Genomic DNA, 27,516 nt, shown 5'->3' with positions numbered 1-27,516 from the left:
AAAAGAGCTAACAGCCAAACTTCTCAAACTCTTCCAAAAAATTGTAGCGGAAGGAACACTCCCAAACTCATTCTCCATGGCCACCATCACCCTGATAACAAAACCAGACAAAAATACTATAAAAAAAGAAAATTACAGACCAATATCACTGATGAATATAGATGCAAAAATCCTCAACAAAATACTAGCAAACAGAATCCAACAACATATTAAAAGGATCATACACTATGATCAAGTAGGATTTATCCAAGGGATGCAAGGATTCTTCAATATACGCAAATCAATGTAATATACGAAAGAGAAGAATAAAAACCATATGATCATCTCAATAGATGCAGAAGAAGCTTTTGGCAAAATTCAACACCCATTTATGATAAAAACTCTCCAGAAAGTGAACACAGAGGGGATCTACCTCAACATAATAAAGGCCATATAAGACAAACCCACAGCAAACATCATTCTCAATGGTGAAAAACTGAAAGAAAGCATTTCCTCTAAGATCAGGAAGAAGACAAGGATGTCCATTCTTGCCACTATTATTCAACATAGTCTTGGAAGTCCTAGCCACAGCAATCAGAGAGGAAAAAGAAAAGAAATACAATTAGGAAAAGAAGTAAAACTGTCAGTGTTTGCAGATGACATGATGCTATACATAGATAATCCTAAAGAGGCTACCAGGAAACTACTAGAGCTAATCTATGAATTTGGTAAAGTTGCAAGATGCAAAATTAATGCACAGAAATCTCTTGCATTCCTATACACTAACCATGAAAGATCAGAAAGAGAAATTAAGGAAACAATCCCATTCACCACTGCAACAAAAACAATAAAATACCTGGGAATAAACCTACCTAAGGAGGTGAAGGACCTGTAGTCAGAAAACTATAAGACACTGATGAAAGAAACCAAAGATGACACAAACAGATGGAGAGATATACCATGTTCTTGGACTGGAAGAATCAATATTGTGAAAATGAATATACTACCCAAAGCAATCTGCAGACTCAATGCAATCCCTATCAAATTACCAATGGCATTTTTTACAAAACTAGAACAAAAAATCTTAAAATTTGTATGGAACACAAAAGACAAATAGCCAAAACAATCTTGAGGGAAATAAATGGAGTTGGAGGAAACAGACTCCCTGACTTCAGACTATACTATAAAGCTACAGTAATCAAGACAATATGGTACTGGCACAAAAACAGAAATATAGATCAGTGGAACAGAATAGCAACCCAGAGATAAACCCACGCACCTACAGACAGCCTCTTCAATCAGTGGTGCTGGGAAAACTGGACAACTACATGTAAAAGAATGAAATTAGAACACTCTCTAACACCACATACAAAAATAAACTCCAAATGGATTAAAGACCTAAATATAAGAGTGGACACTATAAAACTCTTAGATGAAAACATAGCAAGAACACCGATATAAATCACAGCAATATCTTTTTTGACCCACCTCTTAGAGTAATGGAAATAAAAATAAACGAATGGGACATAATAAAACTTAAAAACTTTTACAAAGCAAAGGAAACTATAAAGAAGATGAAAAGACAACCCTCAGAATGGGAGAAAATATTTGCAAATGAATCAACGGACAAAGGATTAATCTCCAAAATATATAAGCAGCTCATGCAGATCAGTGTTAAAAAAAAACAAACAACCCAATCAAAAACTGGGGCATTTCTCCAAGGAAGACATACAGATGGCCAAGAGGCACATGAAAAGCTGCTCAACATCACCAATTATTAGAGAAATGCAAATCAAAACTACAATGAGGTATCACCTCATATCAATTAGAATGGGCATCATCAGATAATCTACAAACAACAAATGCTGGGGAGGGTGTGGAAAAAGGGGAACCCTCTTGCACTGTTAGTGGGAATGTAAATTGATACAGCCACTATGGAGAACAGTATGGAGGTTCCTTAGAAAACTAAAAATAGAATTACCATATGACCCAGCAATCCCACTACTGAGCACAGACCCAGAGAAAACCATAATTCAAAAAGACACATGCACCCCAATGTTCGTTGCAACACTATTTACAATAGCTAGGTCATGAAAGCAACCTAAATGCCCATCGACAGACAAATGGATAAAGAAGATGTGGTACATATATACAACGGAATATTGCTCAGCCATAAAAAGGAACAAAATTGGGTCATTTGTAGAAACGTGGATTGACCTAGAGACTGTCAGACAGAGTGAAGTTAAGTCAGAAAGAGAAAAACAAATATTGTACATTAACGCATATATGTGGAATCTAGAAAAGTGGTACAGATGAACTGGTTTGCAAGGTAGAAATAGAGACACGGATGTAGAGAACCAATGTATGCACACCAAGGGAGGAAAGTGGGGTGGAGGGTGGTGGTGGGATGAATTGGGAGATTGGGATTGACATATATATACTAATATATATAAAGTAGATAATAAGAACCTGCTGTAAAAAAAAAATTAAATTAAATTAAAAAAAACCAAGGTCTTTCTTAAAATAAATAAATAAATAAATTTGTTAAAGTTTGTTTTTAAAAAAATAAAAAACCTCGAATTGTGACTAAAAATATATGAAAGTAAGATAGAACCAGTTTATGAATAAGGCAATGATTCTCTTTTCTTCCAAAACTTAATTTATGCTCTCGATGTTTTGCAAAACTTAACTAAATGAAAACATAAACTGATTCTATGAATATCTTTTGTTGAACATTTAAAACACTCTTTTAAAGTAAAATTATCTTTGAAGCATTCTCTAAGAATGCTTAGAGAACTTCATGTTCTCTAAGAACTTCATGTCATCAGTAACAACATTAATTCAGAACTAAATGTATTCGGGGTGCACAATGGGAGCAGAATCTGCCTCTAGGAGAAGCTAACCTTTTGTTTTACAATTTATTTTATAATATTCTTCAGTGTAGTATTTTAAAATCATAGTTAGCTATAACAAGTACCAAGATAACAGTAAACCAGGAAGGATAATTTTAGTACCACTATCTATAAAAGAGACTAATAAATCTGGAAAGATGGTGTTCTATAATTAAACTGTAACTCTTGCCCATGCCAACACATAACATTATGTAATTGCAGATAACAGTCCCTTAATTTAAAGTAATATTGTAGGTGTTAAAAAAATAAATTATCTAGTAACTCATCAAAAATATTCTGTTGTCAAGGTAATAAAAGCAATAACATATTCCCATGTCAGCCAAAATAGAGTATAATTCAGTTTTGCAAAGGTGTTAAACCACAAAGTCTTAAATAAATCAGAAAGAAATAAACTTATGGTCAATTAATCTATGACAAAGGAGGCATGAATATACAATGGGAAAAGACAGTCTCTTCAATAAATGGTGCTGGGAAAACTAGACAGTTACATGTAAAAGTATGAATTTAGAACATTCTCTAACACCATATACCAAAAAATAAACTCAAAATGGATTAAAGACCTAAATGTAAGACTGGATACTTTAAAACTGCTAGAAGAAAACATAGGCAGGACACTCTTTGACGTAAATCACAACAATATTTTTTGGGATCCATCCCCTAAAGTAAACAATATTAAAGCAAAATAAACAAATGGTACCTAACTAAATTTAAAAGCTTTTGCACTGTGAAGGAAACTATCGACAAAACAAAGAGACAACCTATATAATGGGAAAGAATATTTGCAAATGATATGACCGATAAGGAATTCATATCCAACATATATAAACAGCTCATACAATTCAATATCAAAAACAAAAACAGGCCAAAAAATGGGCAGAAGAACTGAATAGACGTTTTTCCAAAGAGGAAATGCAGATGGGCAAAAGGCACATGAAAAGATGCTTGCTAATCATCAGAGGAATGCAAATCAAAACCACAGTGAGATATCACCTCACACCTGTCAGAACAGCTATCATCAAAAAGATGATAGGGCTTCCCTGGTGGTGCAGTGGTTGAGAGTCCGTCTGCCGATGCAGGGGACACGGGTTCGTGCCCCGGTCCAGGAAGATCCCACATGCTGTGGAGTGGCTAGGCCCGTGAGCCATGGCTGCTGAGCCTGCGCATCTGGAGCCTGTGCTCCGCAACGGGAGAGGCAACAGTGAGAGGCCCGCATACCACAAAAAAAAAAAAAGAACACAAATAACAAATGTTGGCAAGGATGTGGAGAAAAGGGAACCCTCATACACTGTTGGTGGGAATGTAAATAGGTGCAGCCACTAACAATATGGAAGTTTCTCATAAAACTAAAAATAGAACTACCATACAACCCAGAAATTCCATTCCTGGGTTTATATCTGAAAAAAACAAAAACACTAATTTGAAAAATACATGCACCCTTATGTTCATAGTAGCATTATTTACAATTGCTAAGATATGGAAGCAACTTAAGTGTCCATCAACAGATGAATGGATAAAGAAGATGTGTATGTGGATACAACGGAATACTACTCAGCCATAAAAAAGAACAGAATATTGCCATTTGTAGCAATATGGGTGGACTTAGAGGGTATTATGCTAAGTGAAATAAGTCAGACAGAAAAAGACAAATATTGTATGATATCACTTATATGTGGAATCTAAAAAAAAATACAACAAAATAGTGAATAGAACAAGAAAGAAGCAGACTCACAGATACACAGAACAAACTAGTGGTTGGGGGGGGGACAATACAAGGATAGAGGAGTGGGCACTATAAACTACTGGGTGCAAGATAGGCTTAAGGTTGTATTGTACAATACAGGGAATATAGTCAATATTTTGTAATAACTGTAAATGGAAAATAAACCTTTAAATGGCATAAAAAAATTAAAAATAAAAAAATACAAATTCCTAACTTTAATTTCTTTTATGGTATTGTGGTATAACCTATCATTTCAAGATATACCTATTAACATATTTAGATTAAATGATGTGATATCTCAGATGTGCTTCAAATAATGTGGGAGAGAATGATGAGATGAGATATAGTTGAACCAAGAGAATGCTCATGAACTTATAACTGAGTAATGAGTTTGTGGGAGTTCATGACACTCTTCTCACTATTTTTGTATATTTTTGAAAATTCCTGTATTAAAGAAAAAAATACAAATTATTAGGCCTCATCCTGGACATATGAATCAAAATCCCATAGGGTTTTCTTTGTTCTTTAATTCTTCTAGGTCTTTGTTAAACATTTCTTGCATCTTCTTGATCTCTGCCTCCATTGTTTTTCCGAGGTCCTTGATCATCTTCACTATCATTATCCTGAATTCTTTCTCTGGAAGGTTGCCTATCTCCACTTCATTTAGTTGTTTTTCTGGAGTTTCATCTTGTTGCTTCATCTGGTACATAGCCCTCTGCCTTTTCATCTTGTCTATCTTTCTGTGAAGGCGGTTTTTGTTCCACAGGCTGCAGGATTGTAGTTCTTCGTGTCTCTGCTGTCTGCCCTCTGGTGGATGAGGCTATCTAAGAGACTTGTGCAGGTTTCCTGATGGGAGGGACTGGTGGTGGGTAGAGCTGGGTGTTGCTCTGGTGGGCAGAGCTCAGTAAAACTTTAATCTGCTTGACTACTGATGGGTGGGGCTGGGTTCCCTCCCTGTTGGTTGTTTGGCCTGAGGCAACCCAACACTGGAGCCTACCTGGGCTCTTTCGTGGGGCTAATGGTGGACTCTGGGAGGGCTCACACCAAGGAGTACTTCCCAGAACTTCTGCTGCCAGTGTCCTTGTCCCCATGGTGAGCCACAGCCACCCCCCACCTCTGCAGGAGACCCTCCAACACTAGCAGGTAGGTCTGGTTCAGTCTCCCCTGGGTTCACTTCTCCTTCCCCTGGGTCCCGATGTGCACACTACTTTGTTTGTGCGCTCCAAGAGTGGAGTCTCTGTTTTCCCAAGTCCTGTCGAAATCCTGCAATCAAATCCCAATAGCCTTCAAAGTCTGATTCTCTAGGAATTCCTCCTCCCATTGCCGGACGCCCAGGTTGGGAAGCCTGACGTGGCGCTCAGAACCTTCACTCCAGTGGGCGGACTTGTATAAGTGTTCTCCAGTCTGTGAGTCACCCACCCAGCAGTTATGGGATTTGATTTTGCTGTGATTGCACCCCTCCTACTGTCTCATTGTGGCTTCTCTTTGTCTTTGGATGTGGGGTATCTTTTTTGGTGAGTTCCAGTGTCTTCCTGTCGATGATTGTCCAGCAGCTAGTTGTGATTCTGGTGTTCTCACAAGAGGGAGTGAGAGCACGTCCTTCTACTCCACCACCTTGATTCAGGCTCCCTAGGATCCAGATATTTGGAAAGATATGCATCAAATTAAGATCTGATGGTTCTCCTGGAGATTGGGCTCTGAGGATTGAAGCCTTCCAATTTTTAATGTGCATAATTAAAATTTTTTTTCTGTATAATTTACAATTAGAAGCTAATCTTTTTTTAAATAAATTACAAAAATTTTTCTAAATTAGCAAGTGGGAAAAAAGCAGAATTTTAAATATTATACAAAGCAGAAGTTCTAAGTTTAACTGCAGTAGAAGCCCCAGAGGTTCCTCTGTAGAACTGGAGGTTTTGTGGGACAATTTGAAAAACTTTATTGAAATCATTGTTTTTATATTTACAAAAAAAAAAGAGAGAAAGGGCGCAGGACACTTACTTCCCCAGTGGACATTTAAAATTTGATTCATTGATATATTTTTGGCTCACATTTTGCATCAGCTGCTCCCTCTTCCCAAAGCAATAATATATTGCATAATTAATTCGGTTCAAGCCGTGAGTATACTAAATCTGTTTTTTTTTTTAAATGACCCTACGGTTCTTCTTAATAAAGGTATTGCATTTTTTTGTTTTGTTTTGTTTTGTTTTTGTTTTCTTGGCCGCACCAAACAGCTTGTGGGATCTTAGTTCCCCGACCAGGGATTGAACCTGTGCCTCTTGCAGTGAGTCCTAACCACTGGACTTCCAGGGAATTCCAGGTATTGCATTTTTTTAAGGAACCAAAGTCATAATGAATTAATTAGGAATAGCACAATCAGAATAAATTAGGCTTATCAACATATACAACTCAGTTTTTAAAGCTGAAATTTTGATTAAAAATAGCTAGATATTTAACAACCAATTTGACTTAGCTACTTTCTCCCATGAGTCTCTGAGTAAATATCCAGCCAGATGAAGAAATTCCATAGGAAATGATAATAATAATAGAAATAGCTAATATTATTAAATCCTTAGTATTTGCTAGGAACAAGTTAAGTATGTTTCATGAATCTTCTTTTGTAGTACTCACAAAATTCCCATATATTAGATTGCATTATCCCCATTTCACAGATGACAAACCTAAACTGAGGTTTAGAGACATTAAGCAACATTCCCAACATCACACAGGTTTCAGCCTGGACTCTGAGTTCTTACAAACTCCCTTATATTATGATAAGAAACACCTTTGCAAAATGTTCCTACATAATTTAGTAAGCCATCAGAGAGTTCAAGAATAAATGTTTATGAAGTTATCAACATCGAGTCCAAGTCAAATGACCTTGTGTCTTTTCTCTTTATCTGTGTTTCATTGGAAAACATACCTCCAATGCTAATTTAAAATAATATTTTAAACAAACTCTTCAACAAGAAAAGTTAGACTTCTGTCTTATTAATGAGAAGAATTGTGACTTTGTCCCTTTAATGTTAATAAACTCAATTCCTCTGATTATTTCTTATCCTTCAATTGTTCCACAATTAAAATTATTTTCACATTGTCTATGAATGGAGATATAATATAGTTGAGTCTATTCAACATAAAGTTTGACCAAGAAGAAAAAAAATGAATGATTCCTTTTCTCTGATAATTTCACATACCCATTTCAGAATTACTGTAATACAATTTCACATTGTAGGTAATATTTGCTGAATTCCAGTTTGTGTTTGCTTGTTTGTTTGTTTGGTGTTTAGCTTTTGTTTCCCCAACTTAATTCTGAAGTTTCTGTGATCATTTGCTGCTGGTCGCCTGTAGGTGTGACTGTTGGTGGCAGGAAAAAAATTGGTAGAAAATGTAATATATTGACTCTAGATATATTATTTATCATTTTTCCCTTCAACCTACTTTGACAGTCTTCTCACTAAAAGGTTATAGGCAGTTTGAGAGTTGCCAGTTATTTCCTTCTTTATTTATCACTGCTGGCTCAAAAATAGCTCCGCAGGACACATTTTGAAAATAATTGGCCTAACGACTAAAGAAGGATATAATTTAATATTTGAAACATTATTGAAAGGAGAAGGAGGCATTGCAAACAATGTGCTGGGACAACAATTATGAACTGGGACTCTCTATGGTAACTGGGAAATATGCTTACTTTATCCAGACTACCTATTAGACTCCTGTTTGAAGGTTATTCTTGACTAGATGCCAAGTATGGCAGTCCTTGCAAATCTAACTGGAAAACACTAAAAGTGTGTTAAAATGTTTTATATATATGTATACACATATACATATGCATATATATATATATCATGGCTAATATTTGGATAATACATACTTATAATAAATAATTATACATAATATTCTTTAATATGCATGTTTATGATAAACTCTCATTGTGAGAAGGCATGAGCCATGCTTATTCATATTTGTATGTAGTATCTCAGTGTACAATATGTATTTCTTGAAATTTTAATTCAATTCAATTTAATTCAATTCAATAGTTTCTGAACATTTACTACATGAAGCGAATGCGTTATACATTAAGACACAATGACAAGTAGGAAATTAAAGAACTAATAGTCTAGTGAAAGAGAAATGGGTAAATGACTGTAATACAACAGGGAGTTCAGTGCTTATAGTAGAAATTCATGCAGATAACAGAGAAAAACTTAATTTTAAGGGCCTATCATTTCATATTACCAAGATGAAGCTTGAATAAAAACCATAAGCTTAATATATGAAACAAAGTGGAGAAAAGGGAGGGTAATTCTCAGAGAAGTCCAGGTACATGTGCAAAGCTCTGTTTCTAGAGAAGTTTCTTTATGCAAGTTAAAAGAGATGGGACTGAAAAATGGTCAGATATAAAATTACTCTAAATGATATGATCAAAGTTTTGAAACTTATTTGGTATATGATGGGAAATACTGAAACTTTAATTAGACAGTGAAAGATCAGATCAGAATTGTATTCCAATTCTAGGGGTCCAGAGTTGAGGGTATGCCTCTAGGCAGGTATTTGGGCAGGAAAATAGGCGTCAAACATATGTGAGTAACATTTCATAGATAATGCAGAGAATGTCTTTGGAGATTGATTGAGTTTGAGATGAGGGGGGTCATTGAAATCTAGATCCAAATCAACCAAGACCCCAAAGGTAACAAAGGTAACATGAGAGTGGCCAGATGCATCAGAATATATTAGAAAGGATAATGAGGTGCCTGTGGGGAGTATAAGAAAACTACCGAGAAAAACTGAGAATTGTAAGCTTGGAAGTCAGGAAAGATTTCAGGTCAGAAAACACTTCTACAACACACAGATCATCCTTATTTGGTGAAAAAGGAACACATTATGTAGGTCTGATGAATCTTGGTGAAAAATATAGCGAAAAGGAAAAAAAAAGCTTCAAAAGATAGAAGTCTGGAAAATCCCTAAGATTTAAGAATAAGAATCAATCAATCAATCAATCAATCCAAGAACGGAGATACCCTTTACCAAAAAAAAAAAAAAAGAAATAATAAAAGGCCATCAAAGATTTAAGAGGAGGAAACACAGGGCCATCAAGGGGAGGAAAAGAACCAGTTAGTTTCATAAAAGACAAGAGAGGAGAGAGTTCCCAGATTGTAACACATTTAATGAGCATGAGCCAAGAGGAAATTATAAATGTCATACATCACTGGAAATCATCACCACTCTTGTAATAATTGAGAAAGTTTCCCTGGAAGGAGAGAGCAGCATAAATAAAGCAGAAGAACTCTCTTTGATAGCTACCTGAAAACTAGAGCTCTTTATGACAAAGATTATAGTGGAGGCATTTGTGGCAAGATAGTCTTGGGAACTAACCCAAGGCTTTAACAGGGTTGGGGAAGAATTCATTAGAGCATGGATTCTAGCTACTAGATGGCCATGTCTGGTAAGCAACTAATGCCAAAATACTGAAAACTGCACGGCACAATAAATATAGGAAAATATATATATAGTAAATGCATAGCTAATATGTAAATATTATATTAATACTATGGTGTTTCCAACCAGGGACAATTTACTCAGCAGTAAATCCAACTAGCCAAACATTATGCAACTGTTCAACACTGAAAAAAATACATAAGTATTTACTGTCTTTGCCTTTAATAGGAAATCGAGAAAATAGAACCATGGACCCTATACTCTCCAAATTCTACAGAAGTTTTCTATAAAACTAGAAATCTTCAACTAGATAGGCATAACAACTTTAAGAGAGTCAGAAAGTGAGAATAAATTTACACAATATATCAGAAGAATTTTATCTTATCCAGGTTGACAAGTCTCCTCTATTAACATAGAGTTCAACATATACTAGGGTCCAGTGGCTATTTACCAAATTAATAAATACACAATAATTAGCACAGGGCTACAATTTACTTTAGTGCCCGAGACACCAGATTTATAACATATTTATATTGTATTATTTTTATTATATCTTGGTTCATGGGTTAAACACTCTACTAGACTACCTTTTAAAGATTTTCTGAGCTGATAAATTCTGCACACATTGTGGTAGAACTAAGGATGGTATCTCAAGTCAAGAATATCACTGAGGTAATTGGTGGAAAATTTCACATCAACCCAGAAGGTGAGCAGGTGTCAAAGCTCTCAAAATTTTGAAGAATTAGTCAGGAAAGGATCAGCAAGTATGTAATTAGAGTCATCATATCCTGTTTAGCTGACATAAATGGTTAGCTCTCTTGCTCTGAATATAAGATCTTATTTATTGAAATTTCCAGAAATTTTAGCAAAGTATGGAAATAGCAAAGGAAAATAGAAAGAAAAAAGAAAATTTAAAAAAAGACAGACATAAACACAGCAATTTGAATGTGAAACTTAAAAACTAGCTACACTTCTTAACCCTAGCGATCCAGAGGGGATCTGAAATGGCATGTAAAAGAGCACGTGGAAACCTGAGGCCATTACTACAGCTGATTTCGTTTTCCTATGATGGCCACAATAAAACTTCCTTCCCCTTACATTCTTCGTACAGTGTGACCCCTACACTCCTCCCTTCAGGAGATGGTATATACTTCTACTCCTTGAATCTGGCAGAGGTATGACTATAGTGACACTGAAGTGACACTGAAAATTACAAGGCTAGTTCATAAAAGTTCTGTCCAGTTCTTTGGGAAAGCTTGCTTTTAGAACCCAATGCTTTGATGTGAGGAAGCCCAAATAGCCCAGGAAAGACCTACATGAGTAGAAATGAAGCCTCCAGCTCACAGTCCTCACTAAGCTGGAACCAACAGCCGGAATCAACTTGAGAAGTTTACCATTTGGAAAGTGGTACCCAGCCCTTAGTCAAAGTGACCCCCCAGCCCTTAGTCAACATGCCCTAGCTGATGCTGTGTAGAGTAGGGATGAGGCATTCCCTCAAGTCTGCCAAAAGTGCAGTTTTATGAACAAATTTAAAGATTGTAATTTGAAGCCACTAAGTTTTGGTGGTGTGTTATACAGTGATTGATAATCAGAACAATTGCCTAATTTTGTAAGTAAACATATTTAATTTTTTTCTACATGGCAATAAAAATATAATGCTTAACAAATAAATACTTGCCATAAGTATTTAAATTTAAATCTGTAAAACTAAAATTCTTTTTGTTTAACAGAATGTTAAAGAATGGGTTGATATGTTTAAAAATGATGACGAAGCATTCCAGTTTGATCATTCTGGAATTTATAGCATACCATTTAATTTAAGATACATGATTTTAAAAGAAAACTCTTTTTACTTATTAGCTATAAGGTTAAGTTACTTAAACTCTGTACCCCAGAGATCTCATCTATAAAAAACCATAATAGTGGTAATTATCCACAAGGATTTAAGTCAGTATTTTTGTAGAATTTAACACAGTTCATGACAAACTGAACAATCTATATAACCATTAGTCATTATTGTCATTTACCCCAAATCTGGAGCATGACTTTGTCTCTAGCATGAAACTGTATAGGAATGAGAGAGATGCTTATTCTGTAATCTGGAGCAGAGAGGAAGGGATACTCAAAGATCCTTTATAAAGTCAATACACTTTGCTTCTCAAGCAGGAACCTCTGTCTTTATTTACTTCTCTCAGTACATCAAGTACTGTTAAACATTCATCATACTGGTTCACTGATTTTAGTCTTATTATATCAGTATTCCCCTTCTCTTGGGATCTCACTGGTACACCAGCTACATAAATTAACTCAAAAATAAATTAATACTAAAAATATTTTTTGTCATGATTTCAATTAAGCCTTTCAAAGAAAAGTTCAATGTTCACATCATTAAGGCTTCTCACTGATATTCAACAAAAATAATATCATGACATATAACTTTAGGTAACCTATGAATGTTTGTCTAGACAATCTCTACATTAGCTTTTTTGTCTGCAAAATTACTCCATTTAGCTGAAAATTTATATTATTTTCTTCACTCAATGCACATCATAACATTTATTCTTTTTTTCCCGGCTTATTTTTTTCATGCAAGCCAATTAGAACAGTAATCATTTATGCCAACAGACACGAAAGTGATTTTCAACCATTTAAGAGCTATTGTTATGTTAGTAAAGCTAGCAGGTAAAATATTGGATAAAGTAATTGGTAAAATATAGGATAAGAATTCTTTGAAGTGACTGGAATGCAGTGTAATTTACACTTAGAAGAAGGGATTTCTGTTCTATTCTTTTAAAAAATTTCAAATAGAGGACCCCCAAACCACAGTGCTCAAATGTTTGAGAAAAAAATTCAAATACCTTGCAACAAATTCTGACAGCATCAGTCATGTTACTAACCCAGAAGGCTGAATGCTTTCCAGAGGAACAGCAAAGACATTAATCAAATAGTTCACTCCTAGGAATTTGACTGCTGTAAAAGAGAATTCATTTTTTTCTTTTTTTTTTACTTATAAGGGAGAAATTGATATTTTAGCCTAAGCAGGATATCTGTTAGCCTTATAAGTTTTATTCTTAGGTATGTATATTTATCATCCAGGCAGGTCTAAGGTATGAATTCCAGGCTGACAGCAAGTTAAGATTTATTAGAATTGTAAAAAACAAATGCAGAATTGAGTGTAGAAAATAGGTACTCATGCCTTAACTTTTTGTTTCTTTAAAATACATCTTTAACTAATAAATATTGAATATTTGAATTCAGGATTCATTAGCTTCCACCTTCAAACAGCCAAGCATAATCTCCAATAATATTTCAGGGCTCTAAGAGACAAGAGAGTATCCTGTTGACTTGTGTGTCCTCTGACTTAGGGCTCCATGTTTACATGTGAATTTAAGGAAATACTGGAGTCATTTCTTGGGGTTTCCCAGTATATGTTGGTAACTGAAATTTGTTATGCTTTACACACAGAAAAAAAAAAAAAATCAGAGTCAAATAGGCTGTTGCTTCATGACATACTTTCTACTTTGTAAATGATGTAATTATGCATTATGACCAAAAATTTACCCATACTGTCTCCAAATGGTTTTGAACATAAATATTTTTCAATACCAATCTAGTGAAGTTTGCTATTTTCACTGAATATGTGTTCAAAATACTTGAACAGGATCACACTGGGGTTAGAGAGGTGGAAGTGAAGAAGAAAAGATGGGAGTATGCTTACCGGAGTCATCAACTCAGGTATGGCAGCTTGATAGGTGAGTGGGCGACAATCACGAGTGTTTGGCACAAGGACACAAGGAAGAAACATTGGACCCAGGTCATCTCCATCTAGAACATCCACTGTGAGGGTGGTGGTAGTGGTTCGCCGTTCATTCAGGTTTTGTGCACGGTCCTGTGAGAGAGGAAAAAAGAAAAAGAACACGAGATGGATGCAATGATCCCTCTAGCTTGGCTAAACTGTAGACAGGTTTCTTCCAGAGTGTAGGCATCTGACCTCACTTTTCTCAGAGCATTTACTTTAGAAAATTTCCAATTGTAAATACTTTCTCCACAGCTCTGAGATGTCAACCTTCTCCCAGCTCAAACTTTTGCCAGTTTTATAACCCAGGACTCTTTCTCCAGGACCTAGGAATCATCCTATTGAAATGTAATAATTAATCAAGGAAGATAGAGCTTCTATCTCCCAGTGCCTGTGGGAGGGTAGTAGCCTAACTTCCATTGAAGGCTTTCTCCAAGTTGTGAAACTATCTCCCATCATGAGGATACAGGAATGTTTACTTTTCTTTGTGAAGGCCAGTTAACAAACAAAGATGACTCTTGATTCCTTCACTCCTTCCCCTATCCCAGCATTTTTTTTTTTTAATAATGCTTAAAGAAATTTAAGTCTGTGAGATAAATATTGGTTATTTGGAAAAAAAGAAAGAAAGAAAGAAAAAAAAAAAACGAAGGGGTAAATAAAAGAAAGAAAACCCACCAGATCTGCTATACTCTTATTGGAGAAACGCTTTTGTTTGTCTCACATAAGATTGCCTATGACAAAGTATTTTGAGAGCCTTCCTTGTCTCCATGTAGCCTGCTGGCATCACTGAAATAAACTGTTTCCAAGTTTCTAAATGACAATTGTTTTATTTCTTCATACTTTGGGACTCTAAAAAGCTACAATTTCTGAGAGGAGTGTACTTGTAACAGTGAAGGGAATTATGTTCCCACTTTTTCTCTTATCCACTAGCCACAATATTGCCAACAGAGAACAGCTTTTTATTTTTTCCTGCTTTTTTGTTTTGTTTTCTTTTTCTATTTTTACTGGTTGTAAAGAAGTGTTCTAAAGCAAGATCTCAGAAACAAAAAATCTCTATTGATAGAATTTTGCAAGTGCAACCTTCCTGTAATGCAATAACTATGTGACTCTGAAACCAAGCAGGACCCTATAGGGCCCTCCTAGGTACAAATCCTTTCCGTGTTCCACATTTCTTGTTTGTAGGTTTCATCCAGCATCCTTGACCTTCACTTAGTTCCAAAGGGAAGATTCAAACAGTTGCTAACCAGGAAAGTGAGGGAATGCAGAAACAAAGGAGGAGCAATCAAGACACAATCCTGTGAGCAGAAGCAAGAAGAACTACAATCCTGCAGCCTGTGGAAAAATAACCACATTCACAGAAAGATAGACAAGATGAAAAGGCAGAGGGCTATGTACCAGATGAAGGAACAAGATAAAACCCCAGAAAAACAACTAAATGAAGTGGAGATCAGCAACCTCCCAGAAAGAGAATTCAGAATAATGATAGTGAAGATGATCCAGGACCTCGGAAAAAGAATGGAGGGAAAAATGGAGAAGATGCAAGAAATGTTTAAAAAAGATCTAAAAGAATTAAACAACAAACAGGGATGAATAATACATTAACTGAAATGAAAACCACACTAGACGGAATCAATAGCAGAATAACTGAGGGAGAAGAATGGATAAGTGGCCTGGAAGACAGAATGGTGGGATTCACTGCTGTGGAACAGAATAAAGAAAAAAGAATGAAAAGAAATGAAGACAGCCTAAGAAACCTCTGGGACAACATTAAATGCAACAACATTCGCATTATAGGGGTCCCAGAAGGAGAAGAGAAAGAGAAAGGACCTGAGAATATATTGGAAGAGATTATAGTCAAAAACTTCCCTAACATGGGAAAAGAAATAGCCACCCAAGTCGAGGAAGCACAGTGAGTCCCGTATAGGATAAACCCAAGGAGAAACATGCCAAGACACGTAATAATCAAATGGGCAAAACTTAAAGACAAAGAAAAATTATTGAAAGCAGCAAGGGAAAAACGACAAATAACATACAAGGGAACTCCCATATAGTTAACAGCTGATTTCTCAGCAGAAACTCTACAAGCCAGTAGGGAGTGACATGATATACTTAAAGTGATGAAAGGGAAGAACCTACAACGAAGATTACTCTACCCAGCAAGGATCTCATTCAGATTCGATGGAGAAATCAAAAGCTTTACAGACAGGCAAAAGTTAAGAGAATTCAGCACCACCAAACCAGCTCTACAGCAAATGCTAAAGGAACTTCTCTAAGTGGAAAACACAAGAGAAGAAAAGGACCTACAAAAACAAACCCAAAACAATTCAGAAAATTGTCATAGGAACATACATATCGATAATTACCTTAAACGTGATGGGTTAAATGCTCTAACCGAAAGACACAGGCTTGCTGAATGGAGACAAAAACAAGACCCATATATATGCTGTCTACAAGAGACCATACAGACTGAAAGGGAGGGGATGGAAAAAGATATTCCACGCAAATGGAAATCAAATGAAAGCTGGAGTAGCACCTAGGGACACATACAGACTGAAAGTGAGGGGATGGAAAAAGATATTCCATGCAAATGGAAATCAAAAGAAAGCTGGAGTAGCAATACTCATATCAGATAAAATAGATTTTAAAATAAAGAATGTTACAAGACACAAGGAAGGACACTAGGTAATGATCAAGGGATCAATCCAAGAAGAAGATATAACAACTATAAATATATATGCACCCAACATAGGAGCACCTCAATACATAAGGCAACTGCTAACAGCTATAAAAGAGGAAATCAACAGTAACACAATAAGAGTGGGGGACTTTAACACCTCACTTATAACAATGGACAGATCATCCAAAATGAAAATAAATAAGGAAACAGAAGCTTTAATTGACAAAATAGACCAGATAGATTTAATTGATATTTATAGGACATTCCATCCAAAAACAGCAGACTACACTTTCTTCTCAAGTGCACAAGGAACATTCTCCAGGACAGATCACATCTTGGGTCACAAATCAAGCCTCAGTAAATTTAAGAAAATAAAGTCATATCATAAATAAATGCGTATCAAACATCTTTTCTGACCCTGACACTATGAGATTAGAAATGAATTACAGGGAAAAAAACATAAAAAATGCAAACACATGGAGGCTAAACAATACGTTACTAAATAACCAAGAGATCACTGAAGAAATCAAAGAGGAAATCAAAAAATACCTAGAGACAAATGACAATGAAAACATGATGATCCAAAGCCTATTGGATGCAACAAAAGCAGTTCTAAGAAGGAAGTTTATAGCTATACAAGTCTATCTCAAGAAACAAGAAAAATCTCAAAAAATCAATCTAACCTTACACCTAAAGGAACTAGAGAAAGAAGAACAAACAAAACCCAAAGTTAGCAGAAGGAAAGAAATCATAAAGATCAGAGCAGAAATAAATGAAATAGAAACAAAGAAACCAATAGCAAAGATCAATAAAACTAAAAGCTGGTTCTTTGAGAAGGTAAACAAAATTGATAAACCATTAGCCAGACTCATCAAGAAAAAGAGGGAGGGGACTCAAATCAATAAAATTAGAAATGAAAAAGGAGACGTTACAACAGACACCACAGAAATACAAAGCATGCTAAGAGATGAGTACAAGCAACTCTATGCCAATAAAATGGGAAACCTGGAAGAAATGGACAAATTCTTCGAAAGGGATAACCTTCCAAGACTGATCCAGGAAGAAATAGAAAATATGAACAGACCAATCACAAGTAATGAAATTGAAACTGTGATTAAAAATCTTCCAACAAACCAAAGCCCAGGACCAGATGGCTTCACAGGTGAATTCTATCAAACATTTAGAGAAAAGCTAAAACCCATCCTCCTCAAACTCTTCCAAAGAACTGCAGAGGAAGGAACACTCCCAAACTCATTCTATGAGGCCACCATCACCCTGATACCAAACCCAGACAAAGATACTACAAAAACAGAAAATTACAGACCAACATCACTGATGAATATAGATGCAAAAATCCTCAACAAAATACTAGCAAACAGAATCCAACAATACATTAAAAGGATCATACACCATGATCAAGTGAGATTTATCCCAGGGATGCGAGGATTCTTCAATATACACAAATCAATGTGATACACCATATTAACAAACTGAAGGATAAAAACCATATGATCATCTCAATAGATGCAGAAAAAGATTTTGACAAAATTCAACACCCATTTATGATAAAAAATCTCCAGAAAGTGGGCATAGAGGGAACCTACCTCAACATAATAAAGGATATATATGACAAACCCACAGCAAACATCATTCTCAATGGTGAAAAACTGAAACCATTTCCTCTAAGATCAGGAACAAGACAACAATGTTCACTCTCACCACTATTATTCAACATAGATTGGAAGCCCTAGCCTCAGCAATCAGAGAAGAAAAATAAATAAAAGGAATACAAATTGGAAAAGAAGAAGTAAAACTGTCACTGTTTGCAGATGACATGATACTATCCATAGAAAATCCTAAAGATGCCACCAGAAAACTAGTAGAGCTAATCAATGAATTTGGTAAAGTCGCAAGATACAAAATTGATGCACAGAAATCTCTTGCATTCCTATACACTTATGATGAAAAATCTGAAAGAGAAATTAAGGATACACTCCCATTTACCACTGCAAGAAAAAGAATAAAATACCTAGGAATAAACCTACCTAGGGAGACAAAAGACCTGTATGCAGAAAACTATAAGACACTGATAAAAGAAATTAAAGATGATACCAACAGATGTAGAGAAATATACCATGTTCATGGATTGGAAGAATCAATATTGTGAAAATGACTAAACTACCCAAAGCAATCTACAGATTCAATGCAATCCCTATCAAATTACCAATGGCATTTTTTACATAACTAGAAGAAAAAATCTTAAAATTTGTATGGAGACACAAAAGACCCCGAATAGCCAAAGCAGTCTTGAGGGAAAAAAACGGAGCTGGCGGAATCAGACTCCCTGACTACAGACTATACTACAAAGCTACAGTAATCAAGACAATATGGTACTGGCACAAAAACAGAAACATAGATCAATGGGACAAGATAGAAAGCCCAGAGGTAAACCCACGCACCTATGGTCAACTAATCTATGACAAAGGATGCAAGGATATACAATGGAGAATAGAGAGTGTCTTCAATCAGTGGTGCTGGGAAAACTGGACATCTGCATGTGAAAGAATGAAATTAGAACACTGCTTAACACCATACACAAAAATAAACTCAAAATGGATTCAAGACTTAAATGTAAGGCCAGGCACTATAAAACTCTTAGAGGAAAACATAGGAAGAACACTCTTTGACATAAATTACAGCAAGATCTTTTTTGATTCACCTCCTACAGTAATGGAAATAAAAACAAAAATAAACAAATGGGACCCACTGAAAATTAAAAGCTTTTGCACAGCAAAGGAAACCATAAGCAAGACAAAAAGACAACCCTCAGAATGGGAGAAAATATTTGCAAACGAATCAAGGGACAAAGGATTAACCTCCAAAATATATAAATAGCTCATGCAGCTCAATAAGAAGAAAACAAACAACACAATCCAAAAATGGACAGAAGACCTAAATAGACATTCCTCCAAAGAAGACATACAGGTGGCCAAGAATCACGTGAAAAGCTGCTCAACATCACTAATTATTAGAGAAATGCAAATCAAAACTACAATGAGGTATCACCTCACACCAGTTAGAACGGGATTCATCAGAAAATCTACAAACAACAAATGCTGGTGAGGGTGTGGAGAAAAGGGAACCCTCTTGCATTCTTGGTGGGAATGTAAATTGATACAGCCGCTATGGAGAACAATATGGAGGTTCCTTAAAAAACTAAAAAGAGAATTACCATATGATCCAGCAATCCCACTACTGGGCATATACCCAGAGAAAACCACAATTCAAAATGACACATGCACCCCAACATTCATTGCAGCACTATTTGCAATAGCCAGGTCATGGAAGCAACCTAAATGCCCATCAACTGACAAATGGATAAAGAAGATGTGGTACATATATACAATGGAGTGTTACTCAGCCATAAAAAGGAACAAAATTGGGTCATTTGTTGAGACGTGGATAGATCTAGAGACTGTCATACAGAGTGAAGTAAGTCAGAAAGAGAAAAACAAATATCGTGTATTAATGCATGTATGTGGAACCTAGAAAAATGGTACAGATGAACTGGTTTGCAGGGCAGAAGTTGAGACACAGATGTAGAGAACAAACATATGGACACCAAAGGGGGAAAGCCATGGGGGGGTGGGGATGGTGTTGTGATGAATTGGGCAATTGGGATTGACATGTATACACTGATGTGTATAAAATTGATGACTAATAAGAACCTCCTGTATAAAAAAATAAATAAAATTTAAAAATTTAGAAAAGAAAAAAAAGTCAATAAAAATTGGCTCGATGAATAAATAAAAATATAGAAAAAAAAGAAACAATCCTGTGGTGATAAAGCAGGACCCTGTTTCCTGCTCAAGGAATATATGTAACCATATCTTTGAGTTCTTCTGCAGGAACTAAGGCCCCCACCCAGGTGGAGAATGGTAACTTTAGGGTGAGTATAAGGTTCCTGAAACACTGCCCTGTTACCTCACCACCAACCAATCAGAAGGAAGTCTGAACACAGTGGAAGATAACAAAGACTCTGACTCCCCCCTCCCCAAATGATTAATGTGATTAACTTCCCCTTTCCCCCTTTAAAAACTTTCATGGTCAATCAGAACCTTTAGATTTGGTTCTTGGACCCGAGTCCACCTTCTCCAGGTTGCCAGCCTCCTGAATAAAGCAACCTTTCCTTTTCAAACAACAACTGTCTCTTGAGTATTAGGTTTCAAGTGGCAAGCAGCAGAACCTGAGTTTGGGAACAACTCTAGTATTCTTTGATGTTTAGATCCATTATAAGACAGACTGTGGTCAAAACATGGGAAAAAAGTTTAAATTTCCAAAGTGTGGGGATTCACTAGACCCTCAGAGTTCATATACAAATTATTTTAAATTAAAGACATTAGAGATTGAACATACACAAAAAGAAGCCTTTTCGGAGTTTTCCTTATCTTATTAAAAGCAGAAACTTTCTCAAGTGAAGCTGCCATGAATCTCTTCCTTGGGAGAGTTTTATAGACATGAGAAAAGGAGAAAAAAAAAAAAGAAGAACACTAGCATCTACATAAACATACATTACCACAACTTTCTTTGTCTCCTGTTTACTCTCCCTAGAAACCCGCTCCTTGTTCCCAAAGAAGTATTTTCTCCCTCCTCAGGCATGAAGTGAGGTATATAAAACCTCATCTCTAGCTGCTCAGGGAGCAACTTCTTTTGTTTGCTCTCATACGCATATACTTTATTCTTTCTAAAATAATGAAATATTTTATTCTTTCTACTGTTAAACTGTTTTTGGGTTTTTGTTTTGTTTTGTTTTTTGTTCAGTTTAATTTGAAAGTCGCCAATTAGTAAATCGAAGAGGGCAGAGAAAAACATTTTTCCTTCTCAAGAAGGGAATAAACATGATCAAGATTACACTGATAATTATGATTGGTTAAACTTTATTTTATTCTATTCTATTCTATTTTACTTTATTATTTATTTATTTATTTTTGGCCTCAACGCACAGCTTGTGAAACTTAGTTCCCTGACCAGGGATTGATCCCAGGCTCTGGGCAGTGAGAGCACAGAGTCCTAACCCCTGGACTGCCAGGGAATTCCCCTGATTGGTTAAATTTATGGGGTATAAAGATTTTTTCTTAAAGTCCTTCTTTAATTGTTCTAAATTTTCCATGTCTGTTTATTATATCTAGTACAGTTGAAAGTATAGTAGGAGTAGCAAATGACACATGAGACAATTTTGGTGGTCCACAAATAAATTTTTTAAATTATACTTTAAATGTATGAATTGAGTATATATAGATGACTCTTAATTTAACATAAATTATTTAGAAAACACAACTGGTTCATCAAACCTACTATTTTAAGATTATGATTGTGTAGGGGAGCAGAATTTACCACCCCCAAATATGTCTCTTTGGCATAGGATTATTTCAGGCTGATTATTTTTATTTTTATTTTTTTAAATTTACCCTAATTGAAATCATTAACATAGCCTTACATTATCTTTTTTTTTTTTTTAATTAATTAATTAATTTTTATTTTTGGCTGTGTTGGGTCTTCGTTTATGTGCAAGGGCTTTCTCCAGTTGCAGCAAGTGGGGGCCACTCTTCATCGCGGTGCGCGGGCCTCTCACTGTCGCGGCCTCTCTTGTTGCGGAGCACAAGCTCCAGATGCGCAGGCTCAGTAGCTGTGGCTCACGGGCCTAGCTGCTCCGCGGTATGTGGGATCTTCCCAGACCAGGGCTCGAACCCGTGTCCCCTGCATCGGCAGGGGGACTCTCAACCACTGCGCCACCAGGGAAGCCCTGATTATTTTTAAGAAACTGCAGACACAGAAGCTTTGAAAACTGGGTAAAAGTTACCATTTTGTATGAGTCATTTACAGGTACTAGGGAAATCTCCATTTGTAAAGGTGTCTCTCTGGCTGTACCAGGAAGAGGGAGATGAACTTATCTCTAGAAACTTATCATGCAGATGGCAACAATTTAAATCTGCATATCAACTTTACCCTTGCTTACTGAGCTCTTTCAGGTAACCTCCCATAACTGACCTTCTACCCTCAACATCTTCTTTTGTGTTTAGCTGAAGATGGTAATTAAGGTGAGGGCTTCTGCCATTCTGGAGGAGAGTTACCCTATTTTCCTGAGTTTCTCCCATGTATACAGAAGGTATATATGTGATGAAACTTTTGTTTGTGTTTCTTCTGTTAATCTGTTTTATATCAATGTGATTATTAGATCAGCCAAAGAATCTAGAAGGGTAGAATGGAAAAATTTCCCACCCCTACAACTGCTTACGGTGTACTTTTTAAAAAAGACTGCAACAATCTAAAGTTTAAGAAAAATATTGAATGAATACCATTTTACGTGATACTGGATGTGTTACTGGCAGAATGGCAATTTCCTCAGTTCTTGCCCTTCTCAAGAGAAATAATTCAGTCTAGAGGCATAGAGCAGTTTTAAATAGCAAGAGTTTTATTAAGCAGAGCGAAAGTACACTCCTGAGAAAGGATGAGAGTGGGCTGTCTGGAAACCAGAAGCAGTCTCGCAATCGGGCAGGGTTAGGCTTTTTAGAGTGGTGGTCCCTCGTTGTGTCCTGCATCATTTAACTGACAAGTTGATTGACAGCTTTAAGTTATATAACTTTTCTCCTAGTGTGCAGGTGCTTACCCATAAGCACCCAAGCAAAACCCATGTGGGTGGGGGGAGGCAAAAACCGCAATACTAATTTATTAGAAATATGGCACAATGAACCCTGGATTACCTTGAGTCACCTTTTAGGTCTTGATGCACCTGTGTCAACCTGTGCTGGCAGGTTTACCTTGCTTGGTCCTGATATGGCTGGAAACTTAGCAGTGGTCCTTGACTAGAAGAGGGAAGATCTCTGGGCATGCTCTGATTACCAGTGTCCCCATGGGGAGGGAAAGATGACCCCATCCAGGATGGGATGGAACCCACTCAAACCTGACTACATACCTAACAGATGTGGCAAAAAAGTTTGTAATATCCCAGAAGCAGTATTTCTATACCTGCATGTCACTCAACCTTACCTCTCATATGTTACAACCAAGTCACTGTAATAGACAAAGTATAATGTTTTCTATCCTAAGTCTTTCAGTTTGTCAGCAACAAATCTATCACTATTCTCTGCTTCTTTGGGTTATTGTTGCCACTCCATAGCATGGATACAATTGCATTAGAGAGGGTGCATATTTACCAAAATACACAATATAGGCTTTTGTCTTATACTGGGAAAAGAAATTGCTTACAAAAGTGTTGAGCTATAAAATCTGAATTTTTAAGTGGAAACTAAAAAAAAAAAAAAAAGAAAAAGATCAGATAACCTACTGTGGAGGGGAAAAAATAATTTTCTTCTACCCTTTTAAGTTCTTAGATAAAACCCCTCAGTAGTAAAAGACAGATTAACAGGAGTAAAACGAACAGTTTAATAACACGTGTACTTCCTGTATACAGGGGAGATAACCAGGAAAACTGAGTAACTCCCCAAAATGGCCCAAGTCACCACCTTGAATACCATCTTCAGCTAAAGACAAAAGATGTTGGGAGGGGAAAGCCAAATTTTCAGTGGAAGCACAGTAAACAAAAGGTATGTTTGTTATGCAGATTTAAATCTAAGCCTTCTCCATTGATAAGAGTTTCTAGAGATTTAGAGTCATCCTTGTCTTCCTGGTACAGACAGAAAGACACCCTTATAATTGGAGATTTCCCTTGTAAATGTAAATTGCTTCTACTGGTTTTCAGAGCTTCTTTTCTGTCTGCTGGGTTTTTTTGTTTGTTTGTTTTGGTTTTTTGTTTTTTATTACTTAGCCTAAAATAATTCTTATGCTTGCTGAAATAAAATTCATAATTTATGGCAAGATGAGAAAATACCCTCCCCTTTAGTGTGTATTGCACATCTGCATTATTCAGACCTCCTTAGGAAGAAATATTCCTTCTAATCCCATCAATGGTCACAACTCCTTAGGAGATAACTTTCCTTCTTAATCTTGTAAGGAGTCATGATGACCCATCACCCACTACTCTTTGTACCTATAGATCTAGGTTGTGTAAACTGTGTAAAATATGTCATTTAATGTACAGCCCTCTGTCTCAAAAACCTATATAACTGTGCTTTGACCTCTAATGGGCAGAACAGTTCCGCAAGCTCTCTGAGAGGTTGTTCCTGAGTTATAATCCTCAGTTTGGCTCAAACAAAATTCTCCATAACTTTCTTAGATCACTTTATTCATTTTTTTGTCAGCATGCTAAAGAGGCATATTTTAGAGTGACACATTCTGCTCCCCTTTACTACTACTAGGAGCAGAGATATAGTAACAAAAACTACCAACATGGTTTATGTGTACATGGAGATTCCCCAGAATTTGCCACCAATAAATATAACATGTTATAATGAAATATGAAAATAGGCCTCATGCACATTCCTAACTTGCAAGCCTCTGGAAGGCGTTGTTAATCCATGATGCTCTTTTTCCAGTTCACAACCAAATTTGATCTTAAAATATTGTCTAAAGCAAAGCCCCTGACAATTAAGATAAAAACCGAAAAGAAAGGAATATTTTACTCTTTCTAGTATAATGCTGCTGCTCACAACTCTTATGAATTACGGAAATAACATTCTAAATTGGGAGTGGTATAAATAAAGCATAATTATTTACATAAATATTTTATATGATTTCATTAAATTTACATGCATTCATTGCTATGTGAAAATCCAGTACATATTAAAAACTAATGCCCAAAATCCTTCCTTCTCCTCTTCTATTTTCCTTCCTCATTTCTTTTCTATCATTTTAAAAATAAGGTAACACTTTAAAATTTTTAGACATTTAAAAATAAGATATTGGGCTTCCCTGGTGGCGCAGTGGTTGAGAGTCCGCCTGCCGATGCAGGGGACACGGGTTCATGCCCCGGTCCGGGAAGATTCCACATGCCGCGGAGCGGCTGGGCCTGTGAGCCATGGCCGCTGAGCCTGCGCATCCGGAGCCTGTGCTCCGCAACGGGAGAGGCCACAACAGTGAGAGGCCCGTGTACCACAAAAAATAAAATAAAATAAAAAATAAGATATCATTAATTTAGGAAACTGTGACTGTAACTGGCAAGCAAGAATGTATCTCTTTCAAAGTTAACCAAGTTTGACTGTTTCATTTGTATTTTCTCAATGTGTGTTATTATTTCACATATCATTTATATATTTGCTAACATTAAACATTTAATTATATGAAACCTTTATTCAGCTTCCATAACCATTGTGAGTATAGTTATGCAAGTAATTGCAGGTGATACAAAGAATAATCCAGTATAAAAACTGACATGCAGGAATTTAAAAGCATAGAGATAACTACAACATAGACTCAAAAGAGCCACAAGGAATGTTCATCAGAGTGTGAGATTTGACCTAGCTGAAACATTCTCTCAATGCCTCATAAGGAAGTGGTATTGACCTTGTCACTGAATCACTGAATACTTAGCATCTTTATTCAAAGCCTCCAATCACCTGGTCTCATAACATCACAATACAATATTATAACATGATATCTGACATATCAAAGATATGCATTTTTAAAATTAATTATTTAATAAATAAGTAGAAAATTTCATCAATATATTGTAAGGAAGAACTATTTTTTAATTTGTTTCAGAAAAAGAGATCTGTGCCTAGTAGAATTTCAAAGAAAGTTACTTTTATAAATAGCTCAGAGACAACTAACTCATTGTCACAGTCCACTCTTTTTACAAAGCACATTTTTATAAAACTGCAAATATTTCAACTATGAAAATGTTAGAGAAATAAAACACCTCTAACCATCAAATGATAAGACTTCAATTCCTTCCTCTCAATAGAAAGGCTTTCTTGCTATAAAATAGTTTAATTGCACACTATTCTTTGATCAAACTAGAGATAAATGCTAATTTTTAATTCACTCAGTATCTGCTCTATATTTAGAACTGTATTAAAGTCAAATATTGGTTATGTGGAGCGGAGCCAGGAAAAATTTGGACTCTAACAAATACTGTGAAATTATATGAAACCTGGTTTTAAAAATGAGTATGAGACAAAAATGCTGATGTTCAGATTTATTTTTGAGGCAATGCCATAGGAGCCTTGGAATACAGAGACTTCTAACACTTACATACTTAGTATTCAAGTAGTTTGTAGTTGACAAAATGGCTAAAGGCACCTACCAGACTCACTCATAGATACATATATTAAGTACTCTTTCATTACCTTATCTGGTATTTGCAGTAGAGAAAGCAAAAGAAAAAAAAAAAAAAAAGGCAACATAATTAGAGTTGCCTTGAGTCTTTTGACTCTAACTCAGTTACCTAAGACGTTGGAGGAAACTGTCATGCTTCTGTTCACCAATGAAAGATGGTCTATCACCAACTGAAATTTTAAAACTTACCCTAGTAACTTGATTCTGTTAGATTTCTTTATTCAAAAAAGAAAATAACAGCAGCAAGTTTGCCTTGGTCTAAATCACTTTAGAAGTGTGTTTTTTTTTTTTTCTTTTCTTTTTCTTCAAAGTGTCTTTTTTGTTTAACTAATTTTCCTTAGTTTTTATGCATACTAGTAAACAGAATAGTATCATTTTGCTTACTTATAAAATTTTCAAGCAATATATTCATTACTTGAAAATTTTATAAATAGTTCTTAAACCATCAACAACTATCCTCCTATTTCAGTCTTACTCTCCAGAATATGCGCAAGAAACCGGCAAAACTAAAAACAATGGTTGTAATATTAGCACTTATTCCACATATCAGTAGGAGGTAGACATGAGGAAAGGTCAGGATAGGGGTTATTCTGAAAAGTGGTTTATATAGTTTGAAATATGAAACTATGGAAAATAATTTTTATATCCAAACCTATATAATTGCAATGTTTTGAAGAGCAGAATATGCCACCCCAAAATATGCTACATTGGCATATTGAGCATTTTACATTAAAGTTTCTTAAGAAACAGCCAGTGCGAGGAG

General features: G+C 35.8%; 1 protein-coding gene across 1 annotated transcript in view; it reads right to left on the bottom strand.

Annotated features, from left to right (window-relative positions):
* Nucleotides 1-27,516, bottom strand: part of LOC103083018 (protocadherin-15-like) — a gene marked incomplete at its 3' end in the record, with an annotated part of 186,896 nt that overhangs the window by 43,474 nt on the left and 115,906 nt on the right. The window contains exon 6 of the mRNA XM_007450826.1: nt 13,766-13,936. Within this exon, the coding sequence (XP_007450888.1) occupies nt 13,766-13,936 (171 nt within the window). The remainder of the gene's footprint in view (nt 1-13,765; nt 13,937-27,516) is intronic.

The sequence above is a fragment of the Lipotes vexillifer genome, unplaced genomic scaffold (assembly GCF_000442215.2).
Source record: "Lipotes vexillifer unplaced genomic scaffold, Lipotes_vexillifer_v1.1 scaffold202, whole genome shotgun sequence".
NCBI lineage: Eukaryota > Metazoa > Chordata > Mammalia > Artiodactyla > Lipotidae > Lipotes > Lipotes vexillifer.
This window is presented reverse-complemented; position numbering and strand designations above follow the sequence as displayed.